Source organism: Podarcis melisellensis (genome assembly GCF_964234715.1).
Source record: "Podarcis melisellensis genome assembly, chromosome: 8".
Classification (NCBI taxonomy): Eukaryota; Metazoa; Chordata; class Lepidosauria; order Squamata; family Lacertidae; genus Podarcis; species Podarcis melisellensis.
In genome coordinates, this window is record NC_138540.1 from 5,711,260 (window position 1) to 5,725,061 (window position 13,802).

General features: G+C 44.9%; 1 protein-coding gene across 1 annotated transcript in view; it reads right to left on the bottom strand.

Annotated features, from left to right (window-relative positions):
* The window catches only part of ANTXR1 (ANTXR cell adhesion molecule 1), a 129,120-nt gene that overhangs the window by 108,901 nt on the left and 6,417 nt on the right, over window positions 1-13,802 (bottom strand). Inside the window, exons 2-5 of the mRNA XM_081922555.1 lie at window positions 6,721-6,792; window positions 4,260-4,331; window positions 609-690; window positions 415-448 (exon numbers count right to left, since the gene is read on the bottom strand). Of these exons, the coding sequence (XP_081778681.1) occupies window positions 415-448; window positions 609-690; window positions 4,260-4,331; window positions 6,721-6,792 (260 nt within the window). The remainder of the gene's footprint in view (window positions 1-414; window positions 449-608; window positions 691-4,259; window positions 4,332-6,720; window positions 6,793-13,802) is intronic.

Below are 13,802 nucleotides of genomic sequence, written 5' to 3' on the forward strand. Positions count from 1 at the left end.
TAGGGCAGCAGAAGAGGCAGGTACCATCTGTCCCTCACTTACAGGACAATAAAGCAACTTCCATTTAAGGTAAAGGGACCCCTGACCATTAGGTCCAGTCGCGGACGACTCTGGGGTTGCGGCGCTCATCTCGCTTTACTGGCTGAGGGAGCCGGTGTACAGCTTCCGGGTCATGTGGCCAGCATGACTAAGCCGCTTCTGGCGAACCAGAGCAGCGCACGGAAACGCCATTTACCTTCCCGCCGGAGGGGTACCTATTTATCTACTTGTACTTTGACATGCTTTCGAACTGCTAGGTTGGCAGGAGCAGGGACCGAGCAATGGGAGCTCACTCTGTCGCGGGGATTCGAACCACCAACCTTCTGATTGACAAGCCCTAGGCTTTCATTTAGAGACCCCCCAACTCATTCTTACCTTGAACATTTTCATGGTAAATTTGCTCACTTGCCTGAAAGAGAAACAAAAATGACTGTCAGAACCATAAAGAAGAATGTGAGAAGAATAAGGGGCCATGTTTGTAAACAGCAATGTTTCGGGCCTGATCCACCCGCTGCCCACCCACAGTGTGATTGAGAGCAAGTGTAACGCTGGTGCGGTTTGTGATTTACCCTCTCGAAGCCTTCGTGCATGTACGTGTCTCCTCCTGGCAAGACCTTCTGGAGCTCCTCCAAGCCTTGACGGATCTGCTCCCTGAAACAGCAGAACACAACATCTCCGCTGAGGGAAAGCCAACTCGCTATGGATAAAATTGGTGCACGAGGAATAACATTCAGATATAAAGATTTTAGATCTGCCCGTTCCAAACTATATTCAAAATGAAATGCAACGCAGTTGAAACAGGGGACACATTTTTAGATGCTGAATTTAGCCAACTCAGCCTTTCATGCCATCTTTAAGCACCTGCGGAAAAACTTTCTATTTCGCCAGGCCAATCCAGGCAATTAAGTATACATCCATCACAATAGTAAATTGATGTCTGCTTTTAACTTTTCTGGTTTTATTGTATTTTATTTGTTTGTTTTTATTGCTGCAAACTGCTTATACAGTATGTATATTTTATGACACAGCGGCATGCAAATATTTTTATAAATAAACTTATGTCAAGCATGTTCTTTTCATTTTTGTAATACATTTTCTTACATCAATATCCTGCCTTTCTACCATCAATGGAACACAAGAGAATGCAGATATATTCACTGAACAGTCTCCCTTCCAGGTACTGACCAGACCTGATTAGTTTCCGCAAGGTGCACTTTAGACTGTATCCTGGGGCCCAAGCTGTGCTCAGGGCCAGTTTATTGAATACCTTGTAAGTATTCCTGTATTGTAGGGGTTGGGCGAGGTGGCCTTCAAATTGTACAATTCTATGGTTCTATAGTTCTTTATTCTGTCCCTTCCAGCCAGTCCTCGCTTTCATGCAACACAAAATTTAAGCAGCTGGACCTTCTTGCTCACAATATTTTGATGAATCAATGAAGTTTATATAGCTAGATTTTATAAATGGCATTGTGTAACACAGGCATGTCCAACAGGTAGATCACGTTCTACTGGTAGATTGTGGGGTGTTCCTGGTAGATCTCTGGTCTTTCAGGGATCTCCTCCCCCCCCCAAAAAAAAGAAGAAAAAGAATAAAAAATATCAACAACTACTGTTTCATAAAAAAAGTTCAATCACTCTGGCTTCCTAAGAAAAGCTGAACAACTTTGCCTTTCCCAAAAAAGCACAGCAACTTTTGGTTCCTAGACAAAAAGTTGACCATCAGGTTAAGGTCCACTATTTGACTGTGGATTCAGGACCCTAAATATAATCAACTACTGTATTGATTATATTCTGTGTATATCACAATGCTCATTCTGTTTCATTCATTCATATATGCCATTTCCTTCATTCATTCATATACTTGTAACAATGTAACATAGATGCTAGCTGCATATGTCATAGTCATAGAAACGAAACTTTACATTTCCTTTATTCGTTTGCTTCCTAAAAAAAAGCCCAACAACTTTGATCCATCCAACGACAATGACTGCCAGTCTTTTTACACTGTGAGTAGATCGCAGTCTCTTGGGAGTTGGTCCTCCCTGGTGTAACATATCTATAGCTTAGCAGACAATTTTACCTGGCTTCAGAAGAGAGGAAATAAGAGTATGGCAGGGCATTGTTTGGGGGTGGCCCAGGGGTATGGATCCCCCCTTTGCTAAATTCCTGGGTGAAAATCAGTCTAACTCGAGGCAAATGGAGAAAGCAATTGTTATAAGCTGTGGAACATAACGGATCCATCACTGATTCCTGCAGGAGGGAGTTCCATGGTTGAACGATGCACTGCGTGAAAAAGGACTTCCTTTTACCTGTCCTGAATCTTCACTGGACGTCCACGATCTCTAGTATTACGAGAGTCTAATCTTCAGGCTCCAGATTTATGTGAAAGCAGCCACCCTCTTCCTTCTCTTCCTCCATCCAAACCAACTTCAAGATTAATGAGTTCATGGGAAAGACTTTTAAAAGCCCTGGACATCCAATGTAATCTTTTCAAAGCGCAGGCACACAGACAGATTAAAAACAGGCTGAGCAGGGTGGGCTCTGTGGTGTTTCACTCAGCTGTGAAAACTGACTCGAAGGAGCCAAGTGGAGTTCGGAAGGCTTTCAAGCCAAGATAACGCCTCTGTGGTCCTCAGACTATCTCCAAATGAACTCATGCTGCTGGTATCTTCATGGGAAGGAGATTGCCAGTTCAGCCAACACATGGGGAGGGGGTCTCAACATTTGTTGAGAAAATCCCATTTCTTCAGTTCACAATTAGTGCAAAGGGTTTGGTTTTCCAGGGAGATTCCAGTTGAACGGTTAACATTTCGCAGTAACATTATCTGTTTAATTCCTTACTTGATGAGAAGCACCATCATGTTAATGAGGCCAGAAGGCTTAACAATTTCAAGTGTGTTTTGGGGACTTTGGGGAGCGTCCCCAGGAGAAAGAATATCAATATAAAATAAAGCGACACGTGGCACAGAGAAAGAGGATAGCGAAAAGCATTTCTCACACAAGTTCCCTTGTTATGATTTATTCTATGGAAACTTTAATTGGGCTGATTGTAGCACTCGGGGCACGCTCCACATCATTTTAAGCTGGCTTTTAAAGAAATCCTTCAAGGATACAGCCGTAAAACCCCAGTTGTGTCATTATTGTGCACAAGAACCAGCCTCCTCAGTCCAGCTGGCATTTTCTCAAGGCTAGCGTCTAGTTTGTTTCATGAATGCAGCAAATCTCACCAGCACCATCCCAGTACCCAAACATATTCCATGACAAGGTACTGGAGGGCTTTTGGACCATGGCAGTCTTTAAAAAGAAACGCTTTGCAGGTTTTCAAACCCCAGAGGCACACGGGTTCAAAAATCAGAACAGGGATATGAAGTCAAACCCATGGCTGTAAGACTCGGCACCAGACCTCACAAGCATCCCATCAAAACTGAACGCGCACTGTCATAAGGACAAAAGAGGAATCTGCTGGGCATTTCTGCCATTTCCATGTAGTCTATCACTTGCATCTGCCATTCTTCCAGAGTGGGTAGGTCTTGTGTCTTCCAATGCTTTGCAATAAGTATTCTTGCTGCTGTTGTTGCATACATAAAGAAAGTTCTATCCTTCTTTGGCACCAATTGGTCGACTATGCCGACTATGGCGGAAATGACTGGCAGAATCCGAGACCAGGGAGAAGAGTTGGTGGAAGAAGATTGGAGGAAATTTAAAATTTATCTACAGAAACATTGTAAAATTTTTGAATGTTGATGACATTGAAATGAGCTGAAGGAGTTCTAGCAACAAGGTGAAAAATAAGATTGGATTGATAATAGATAAATTAATTGGATATGAATTTGCTGAAATAATTTTTAAAAGGGATACAAAAAAGGGAGATGTGAGGAAGTCAGGAAAATAAGTGAATCAAAGAGGAGAAATTAAAAAAAAGGGATTTTTGTGTTTTTTTTAGTGTGCTTTTTTCTTAAAAAAATTATTTATAAGTTAAATGTTTGTAATTTTTGTATTTGGTAACTTTATATTTTTCTGTATGTGTTTTTTCTTTTTTCTGTTTGTTGTTATTTCTGAAACTTAATAAAATATTATTTTTTAAAAAAAAGAAAAGAGGAATCTGCTGGGTCTGCTCAGTGCCCCACCTAGTCTTCTCAAAGTGGCTAACCAGCAAGGAGGGTTCGAGCCTCAGACCTTTGCAGCTCACCACCCCCCTTGCCTTCCCGGCTTCCTCTTACCTGTCTTCAGTGAGCCTCATCAGAGTTGAGCCTCTGGTTGAGAAAACAATGAAGGACATCCTCAACTGGGGGCTGGAAAAAGGGGACACAAGGGTTACAATCCACACTTTGGTTCACCATGGACAAACATGAACGTAAAGAGTTTGGGACCCACCCAGGGATCATTTCTGAACCATCTAGGGCTGGAACTGAAAAAAATAAGAATCTTTTGCACTCTGGAACTCCCTGCCTATTGATATCAGGCAGCGATCTTCGCTGTATTCTTTTCGGCACCCGTCAGAAATATTTCCGTATGTTTGTTTATTTAGTTCATAAAATATACAGACCACTTGACTGTAAAAAAACAAAGCTGCTTATGAAAAAGATAAGACAACAAACTCATCACTAAGAAAAATGAAAAATTTAATATGTTCAAAAAAGTTTGAATAACAATAGACAGAAAACAGATTAAGACCTGCATCAACTTTCTAAACATCTGGGTAGGTTGTCTAAACAATTATGCTTTTAGCAGGTGCTGAAAAGAGCAAGGTGAAGGTGCCTGTCTGATATCAACAGGCTGGAAGTTCCAAAGTGTTGGTGCTGCCACACTAAAAGGTTCTTACTAATGGGGAACAGGTATTAAGGGGCTCCTGAAACACTGCCAGTTCCACTGATCGAAGCAGTCCAGTGGGTGGATATGAGGTAAGGTGATCTTGCAGGTTCCTTTGGAGAACACCACGGCAACTTGTTGGTTTGTAGGATAGCTCAAAAGCCGGTGGGGAACCAACTGAGCTTGCAGGGCCTAACTAGCCACACCCACCTGCCCCACAGATTATGTAATCTATGACATCACATGTGGGACAGGTGAAGAGGCATAGCTGGGCCAAAAGAAGTTTTGCAGGCGCTTCCCAGCCCCTCACACAGTGCCAAAGATCAGCTAGTTGTCAGGCTTAAGTGGTTCTAGACTCTGAAGCAGTGGTTCCCAAACTTTATTGAGTCGCCATCCCCTTGGTTCCATAAACTCATCCCCAGTGTCCCTTGTGCTAACCCTATAAAAAACATTATTCAGAACAGTGGCTTGCACGGCCCACTAAGGAAGATAACAACACAACAAAATTCAGCCAAGAATATTGCATGAATTCCCCCCCACATTCTTATTAACGAAAACAGAAGGGTGAAGGAAATTTAGAGCATAAAATATTTGTCTGTAGCGATTTATCAAACATGTACAAACCTTCACCCACCACTGATGTACAGTTACAAATTAATAAGAAAACCAGCAGCTGTTCCAAAACTGCTATCTTGTGAACTGTGGCAACTCAGAATCATAATTACAAACGAATGTAACCTAAGGAAATAGCTTTAAAAGCAATAAGAGTAGGAAGCAAGGAAAGTGCTTTACTCTAGGATCCAGCCCGGTCAATTGTAAATAAGTGATTAATGTGTCTCTGAGCGCCACCCTCACCCCCCAGTAATCCTACCCCCTACTTTGGAAACCAGTGATCTAGAAAAACATAACACAAAGGCTAGAAGTATACCATGACTGGTTTTTAAAAACAAAAACAAAGTACGGTATTTAATTAGATGGAGAAAGGAACCTTTAGAATGAATAAATCGATTTCTTTTGGTCACTAACCAAAGTGGAACCCTTAGGATACCTTGTTCATGCAAATACAGAAAGGAGGGATCCATTTTGGAATTCATTCTGTATTATAAATTATGCTCCCTTCTTTTAATTAAACAGGACCCAATGTAATGCAAAAGGAAAGCTCAAGGCAAAACAAGTAAGAGGGTTCCCTCCCACAACCAAGTTAAATTGTGAATTTGCTCAATGAATTCTTCTCAGCTGTGATGTTATGAAGAATCAAAGGGACAAGCCCAACTGAAGCCAAGAGAGATGAAAGAACTTGATTCTCCTCTGGTATAATCCACAATTAGACATGAAGGCCTGATTCCATGCATGTTTACTCAGCAAAACAAAAGGACTTTTAACCTGGGACTAAGCTCCATTGAGGGACGTGGGTGGCGCTGTGGGTTAAACCACAGAGCCTAGGGTTTGCTGATCAGAAGGTTGGCGGTTCGAATCCCTGCGACAGGGTGAGCTCCCGCTGCTCGGTCCCAGCTCCTGCCAACCTAGCAGTTCGAAAGCACGTCCAAGTGCAAGTAGATAAATAGGTACCGCTCTGGCGGGAAGGTAAAGGGCGTTTCCGTGCGCTGCTCTGGTTCACCAGAAGCGGCTTAGTCCTGCTGGCCACATGACCCGGAAGCTGTATGCCGGCTCCCTCGGCCAGTAAAGTGAGATGAGCGCCACAACCCCAGAGTCGGCCACGACTGGACCTAATGGTCAGAGGTCCCTTTACCCTTTACCTTTAAGCACTATTGAACATAGTGGAACTTACTTCCGAGTAAACATGCACGTCCGAAGCCTGATCACACTTAAACTTCTTGAAATCAACCTTCTACTATCAGCCAAATTTCTTACCTTATAAATTTGTGGGCCAGATGTTCCACAAAGTGGTAGATTTCATTCCAGTGGTGCAAGACACTTCCTGATCTGGAAAAGAAAATCATTCCAGGCAATATTGGTTTAATTACAGAAACATTTAGGTTGCTGCTGCTTTATTAAGGTTTGGTTCATCTGGACATCTGTGGAGCTCATCAGGTTCAAAGCTGATCTCCCGTTCAAAATGCCTTTCGCAGTTCCTTGAAGGGGGAGGGGGAAGGGAAATGCCCGTATTTCATCTGTTGCTTTTGAAAGGCCCATGCAGATGATAGATCTTCCAGGTGAGCCCTGGGGACTGTTCCTTGACAAGGATAAATAACTGCAGCACTGGACCTTTAACTTGGCACTACACAAATCACACAAGGGCTGCCTCTGATCAGCCTCCCCGCACAGCTTTGAGTTGGGCTCTGTCGCTGCACAGAGCTTTTCAGCTGATTTCAATTGGGAAAGGGGAGACCAGGGCCGGCTCAAGACATTTTGGCACCTGAGGCGGACCCCCAAATGGTGACTCCCTCCATGCCAGGTAAGAAGTGGTCAGGGAAGATCTCCATCAGGTACAGGGGGTGGGACTCAACAGCAGGATCTGCTGCCCTGGTGGATCCTGCCACCTGAGGCAATTATCTCATTTTGCCTCATGGGTGGGCCGGCCCTGAGGAAACAAACCTGTTCTAAGTGAGAAACATTTCAGTAGTATTAGGGAGAAAGTTAGATAGGGCTGCATCCACTGTAGCGCAGGTTAAGGTCCCTTAGTGATTCACTGGTTCCACTGGAAAAACTTTCTGAAACAGTGGAACACTTGTTGTGCAAGACGAAAGGAGCACACCATGAAACATGAAAGAACACCTTCAAAGATTGCTTAGGTCAAAAGCATGCAAGAATACATCTAAACCAACATCCTGCTCCCACAGTGGCCAGCATCTGCCCAAAGGGAAGCTTCTAAGCAGAATCAGGGCCGTCTTACCCATAGGCACTAGGGGTGCGGGGCACCCGGGCACCCGGCTATCAGGGGTGCCAGGCCAAGAGTCCGGGGCCTGAGAGTTGAGTCCGCATAAGAGCCCGTCCGTCGGTTGGAGCACCACGGCGGGCTCTTCTGCTGCGGGGGGCTCTGTCCTGCAAGTTCAGGGGTGACTGAGCCAGCCAGCTGGTCGGCTCCACCCTCCTGCGTGCCTGGGACTGGGCAACCTGGGCGCACCGGGAAGGTCTTTGCACCCCACATATGCTTAAGACAGCCCTAAGCAGGATTCTGCTTTGAAAGCCATCGAGGTTGGTTGCCATCCCTGCCTCCTGTAGGAGCAAGTTCCATAGGTTATCGTTTACTGTAACTATGGATGCGTTTTACAGATTTGATATATGGATATAGTTTTAATTCTATCTGTGTTTAATTGTATTCTATTCATTGATTTGTCTTATGTTTGTAGTGGTTCTTGTTTTTATCTGCAAGCTGCCTTGAGTCCCATCAGGGGAAAAGGCAGAGTTTAAATAAATATAACAACAACAACAACAACAAGGCTTAATTAAGAAGTAATTTCTTTGATCTGTCCTGAATCTTCTAACATCCAGCTTCTTTGGATACCCACGAATTCAAGCATTATGAAAGAGGGAGAAAGACTCTTCTCTATCCACCATCTCCATGCCAGTCACAATCTTATAAACTTCTATCATGTTCCCTCTCTCTCACCTTCTCTCTAAACTAAATGCTGTTTTGACCCTAACCCTAAAAGCCACCCAGGAGTGGCCCTGAATAAAATCTCCCAGAATATGGAGTTTTCACAACCTGGGTGCCATCACTGAGGAAGCCCCGTCTCAAGAATCCTCGACGACAGTTCAGTAATATGCCCATATTGTAAATGAGGCAGGACACCAGATGTCTTACTCTATTTGCCAACTGCCATTTGTGAATTTCTGGCTAAGGTAAGATTGGAAACAGGGGCAGAGGCTCCTGGACGCCTTTCTTAGCCACCTGCCTCTCAAAATTTAGTGTCAGAGAATGAGCTGCCCCCTGACAGGATATTAAGAGTCAGGGGTGGGTAGGTGAGTGAGAAAGGTGGTTCTGTTCACATTTTAATGCAAGTCTGCCTCATTTTGAATTTTCAAAACAATACGTGAACTGAAATGCAGCTGTGCTTCCAAATCCAGCCAGCTCTGAATTTTGTGACGGAGTTCTCCAACCAAAACAAGTGTATGTTAAGGGAAAGTGTGCGTTGAAAGTGTGCATGTCTGTGAAAATACAAAGGTGCATTGAATTATGCAGATCTGCTTGCAAAGGAGTATAGAGATCAGGCAAAACTGTACACACAGCTACATGTGCTATGAGAAATGGCGCACTAAAACGCTGACGAACTTTTGGAAACATTGTCCAGCTGCTGAAAACTCCCTTTGAGTTATCCAAGGGTTATAAATACTGTTAGCTAAGCCAATGGATTACCAACGATAAAAGAATGGAGGATGAAATTAATTGACTATACGGAACTTGACAAACTAACAGTAAGGATCCGAAACCGGTGGGACCAGAAATTCACTGAAGACTGGAGTAAATTTACGGATTATTTGAAAAGTATTTGTGACGACCAGACGACGTTTGTAGGTTTACAAGAAGTTCTGTGAGGAATAAGATTAGAAATATTGTAAAAATGCAGAAGGAGAGAGGATATGTTAAGAGATGTAAAGGCAATGTTAAGTTAGGAAATGCATAAGAAGTGATTAAGTCGGAGAGGTGCTGATGGAAGTCCAATAAGATTGTATTTGTGATAAATTGTGTGGTATGTTTTATAATTTTCTATGATAAAAACCAATTTTTTTTTAAAAAAAAGCTAAGCCAATGGATAACGGTAATAATTGTATTTGTTGGGTCAAACGTCCAAATGCCTGCCTACAGGAGGTCTGAAATCATTTTCTGGCGTTGGGTTGCTGAGGGTGGGACACTGAAAAATCCTGCCTGATCCTGGCCTCGGGAACTCATAGCAGTTGAGAGATCTCTCAAGGCAGCAGTTACTACATTTTTCCCCTTTAAAGAGAAGCAGCTGAGGAACAGCCATAGCGTTTAGAGACACAGGTCTATTTTCCATGGTCTAGGGAAGGAATCCCTGCCCTGGTCCAGCTCTATAGAGCTCCCCGCAGCTCTGAACAAGCTCCCTTTTCGGCTCTGCTGCTGCGACTCAGGGACCCGCTAGACAAGAGGCTTCTGCGTTCTTGGTGGTTTGGAAGGAGTCTGTCTCAGTTACACACCACTTTTTAAATTCGCCACATAAGTACATCCTCCAGCTTTTCGTCTCCCCTCGGAACAAGAATCCAAACATCTAAAATTACAGCTCTTTTTTCCGTGAGACCTTCCCACACGCCTCCTCGCGCAGGAAAGTGCTGCCACCGCGATGCTGAAGGCCAGCAGAAAGGAATTTAAATAAATAAATCCCCTTTCTTTGCAAGGAGGGCGGCTTCTCTCCCTTCTAGAGGCAAGAGTTGAAAGGAGAAATACGAAAAGAAAAAGAAAAAACCCACCAAAAACTCCCGCAGTTCAGAATCGCCAAGAAGGTTCATAAAAGGTCAACCAAAACGATCAAGTAAATAGAGGAACTCCCCGGTGAGGAAACTCCTAGAGAAAAGGTTTTTAAAATTAAGCATGCACTGGAGAAAGAAACTAGTTTTGCCCTCTTTCATAAAACTAGAACTCCAGCGAAACAGAATGTTGGAAGATTCAGGACAGATTGAAAAAACAGTTGTTCCTCGTGCAGCACATTGTTAAACTATGGAACTCACTCCCACAGGAAGTAGTGATGACCGCCAACCTAGATGGCTTTCAAAGAGGATTAGACAAATTCATGGCGGAAAATTTGATGGCTATTAGCCAGGATGGCTCCACAGTTGGAGGCAGTAAGGTTTCTGAACATCAGCTGATGGAAACCACAGGAGAGGAGCATTGCTCTTGTGTATTTCCCAATAGAGGTATTTGGTTGGCCGCTGTGAGAACAGGATGCTGGACTAAATGGACCACTGACCTGATCCAACAGGCTCTCCTTATGTTCTGCCTCTTAAAACAGCTAGTCTAACCATGAGACTGTAACCTGAAATGGCATCTCACTGTCTTACGAACTGCAGGTCTGCTCAGTGTACTGCACAAACGCTAACGGTGATGGGCAAAGTCAAACCTGAAGCTCTTCCTTCAGGTGATCTTTTAACTTCAGAGCAAGCTTGGATCACACAGCCCTTCAAGAGGACAACAGTTCTCTGACAACCTTTCAAACAGAGGCAGGGCCAGCCCAAGAGATTTTGCTACGCGAGGCGAAGCCGATGGCTACTCCGACCACGTCTCACTCCTACAGAGGTTCTTAGGCCATGTGCTCCCTCACCAAAGATGCTTCCAAGCTGGGCAGGCATGAGAGGAGAGGTGGGGTCCATGCTCAGCAACTGGCCCAGGTGCCATGCCTGTAGCCTCTGCCAAACCTCCACGCTGCCCACCCAGTTCCTCTGGCACTGGCAGCAGCTGCAGCCAGAACAGGGCACAAGTTGCCGCCATCTTGGGCTACCTGTGCAAGAACATTGTCTGCAAAAGCGCATGACGGGGAGAGGGAAGCCAGTGGTGTCCTAGTGCTTATGCACTAACTCGGTTTGTTTATTTGCAGTTTAGGAGAATGCTCCAGCAGCTGCACACACAGCCCCATCGGAGGCAGGAGAATGCAAGATGCAGCCCTCTCTGCCACCAGCCAATGGGGGCTAGAGGGATCAGGCGTGGGATTGTTTCGGCGAGGCGAGGGCAGATGCCCCTCCAGAGAGGGAAATGAGCTAGGAACCTGATCCAAACCTGCCATCCCTCTCACTTTCCCCTGAAGCATCTGCCTAAACTTGGTTCATTATATGGTTAAAAAAGGTAAAGGACCCCTGGACAGTTAAGTCCAGTCCAAGGCGACTATGGGGTTCTGGCGCTCATCTCGCATTCAGGCTGAGGGAGCTGGCATTTGTCAACAGACAGCTTTCCAGGTCATGTGGCCAACATGACTAAACTGCTTCTGGCATGACAGGACACTGTGACGGAAGCAGAGCACACGGAAATGCCATTTACCTTCCCGCTGGAGCGGTACCTATTTATCTACTTGCACTGGCGTGCTTTCGAACTGCTAGCTTGGCAGGAGCTGGGACACAGCAACGGGAGCTCACTCCGTCACGGGGATTCGAACCGCCGACATTCTGATCGGCAAGCCCAAGAGGCTCAGGGGTTTAGACCACAGCGCCATCCCGCATTATAGATCTGGCCATGAAAAGAGGATAATTGTCCTGTAAAGGAAGACACATGGCGACTCTATAGCTGAGTGGCAGGAGGCAGACCGTGAATGCTACAGGTCTGGATGATGAAGATCCCAAGGAGGTTATTTTTAGCAGGGGGGGAAGAATGAAAGAACAAGAATGAGGTAGCATGACAACAAAGATGAATGGAGGGACATGAATGAAAGGGGAACTCAATGCAGACATTCACAATCAACTTCACAGAGTAGAGGCAGCTCCATTCACTGCAGTCCCAGATCTCACAAAAGCAGCTTTCAAGTAGCCTCAAAGAAGTGACACCAAAAAAATTGCAGTTATGTGGCATGGAAAATGGAAGGATCATAAAACTGCAGAGTTGGAAGGGGTCCAAAAGGCCATCAAGTCCCACCCCCTGCAATGCAGGAACAGACACATTTTAAACTCATATCTGCCACAGTCAATGTCATTGGAGGGTTCACATTTGACTCAAAGATGTAGGATTTTTTTAAAAAATGCCCACCCCAAAATACTCGTTTTTAAAAACTAAAACCCTGATTTTGCCTCAGTTGTGAAAGCACCGCTACACAACAGCTACACTACCAGGTGGTCCAGAGTGAGGGGGAGGAAACTTGGGGTCTTCCAGATGTTGCTGGCCTCTTTCTCCCATCAGCCTCCACCCATCATGCCAAATGGTCAGGTGTGATGGAGACCTGGAGGTCCACTTGGCCTGTATCAGACTTCCCCAACCTGGTGCCCTCCAGATGTTTTGGGCTTCAGCTCCCATGAGCCCCTGCATCCCATGGCTGTGCCAGCTGGTACCGATGGGAGTCTTCCTAAACATCTGGAGGTCTCCAGGGTGGGGGAGGCTAGTCTATAGCAATCAGACTGGGTTTTACTTTTTTGTTTAGGCAACCCTATCCCAATTTATGAATCTTTGTTTTAAAACTGCTGGGTTTGTCCATACTTGGAAAAATTTCTATTTCTGCTTGATTTCAAAGTTTGCTTTTATTGGTATTTTCTTGTATGTAATATTGTTTTATGTATACTGCTCAGAGGTGTTTTTGATTAAGGGGCATGTAAATCTTGCTGGTAAATAAACAAGCAAAGCAAACTTCTCTGGGCAGCTCATATTAAAATATTGGAGAAACCACATTAGAGAGTCCTAGAGCCCTTTCGTGACAAAGGAGCGTTATGGCAGCAGCACCATTTGTGGATGAAGAGTTACCCACAGCTGGCAGAGACATACAGATGCGGGAAGAAATGGTAAACAAGAGGGTCAAATAGCATTTGCCGTTTGACTCAACTGCTTGCCATTACCCTCTCCTCCCCTCTCCATATTCCTGTCAACTGAGGACAATCCTCCATGCCTCTGATAATGCAGAATCTAGTCCTATTTACAGGAGAGAGTGAGCACCCTTCCAGAGGGCCTGTTTAACGAGCATTCGTTCTGATTCGTTTGAACACAAGAACGCCGGAAGAGGCTGCAGGATCAGGCCAATGACCCATCAGGCCCAGCATCTTCTTCTGACAGTGGCCGACCAGAGGCCTGTGGGAAACCTGCAAAAGCATGCTTTTAGCAAGAGAGTGCTCTCCCCTCCTGTGGTTTCCAGGGCTGGTATTCAGAAAAACTGCTGCCTCACAGAATTCAAAGGGACCCCCAAAGGTCCTCTAGACCAGTGATGGCAAACCTTTTAGAGACTGAGTGCCCAAACTGCAACCCCCAAACCCACTTACCGTATTTTTCGCTCTATAGGACGCACTTTTCCCCCTCCAAAAATGAAGGGGAAATGTGTGTGTGTCCTATGGAGCGAATGCAGGGGGGAGGCAGG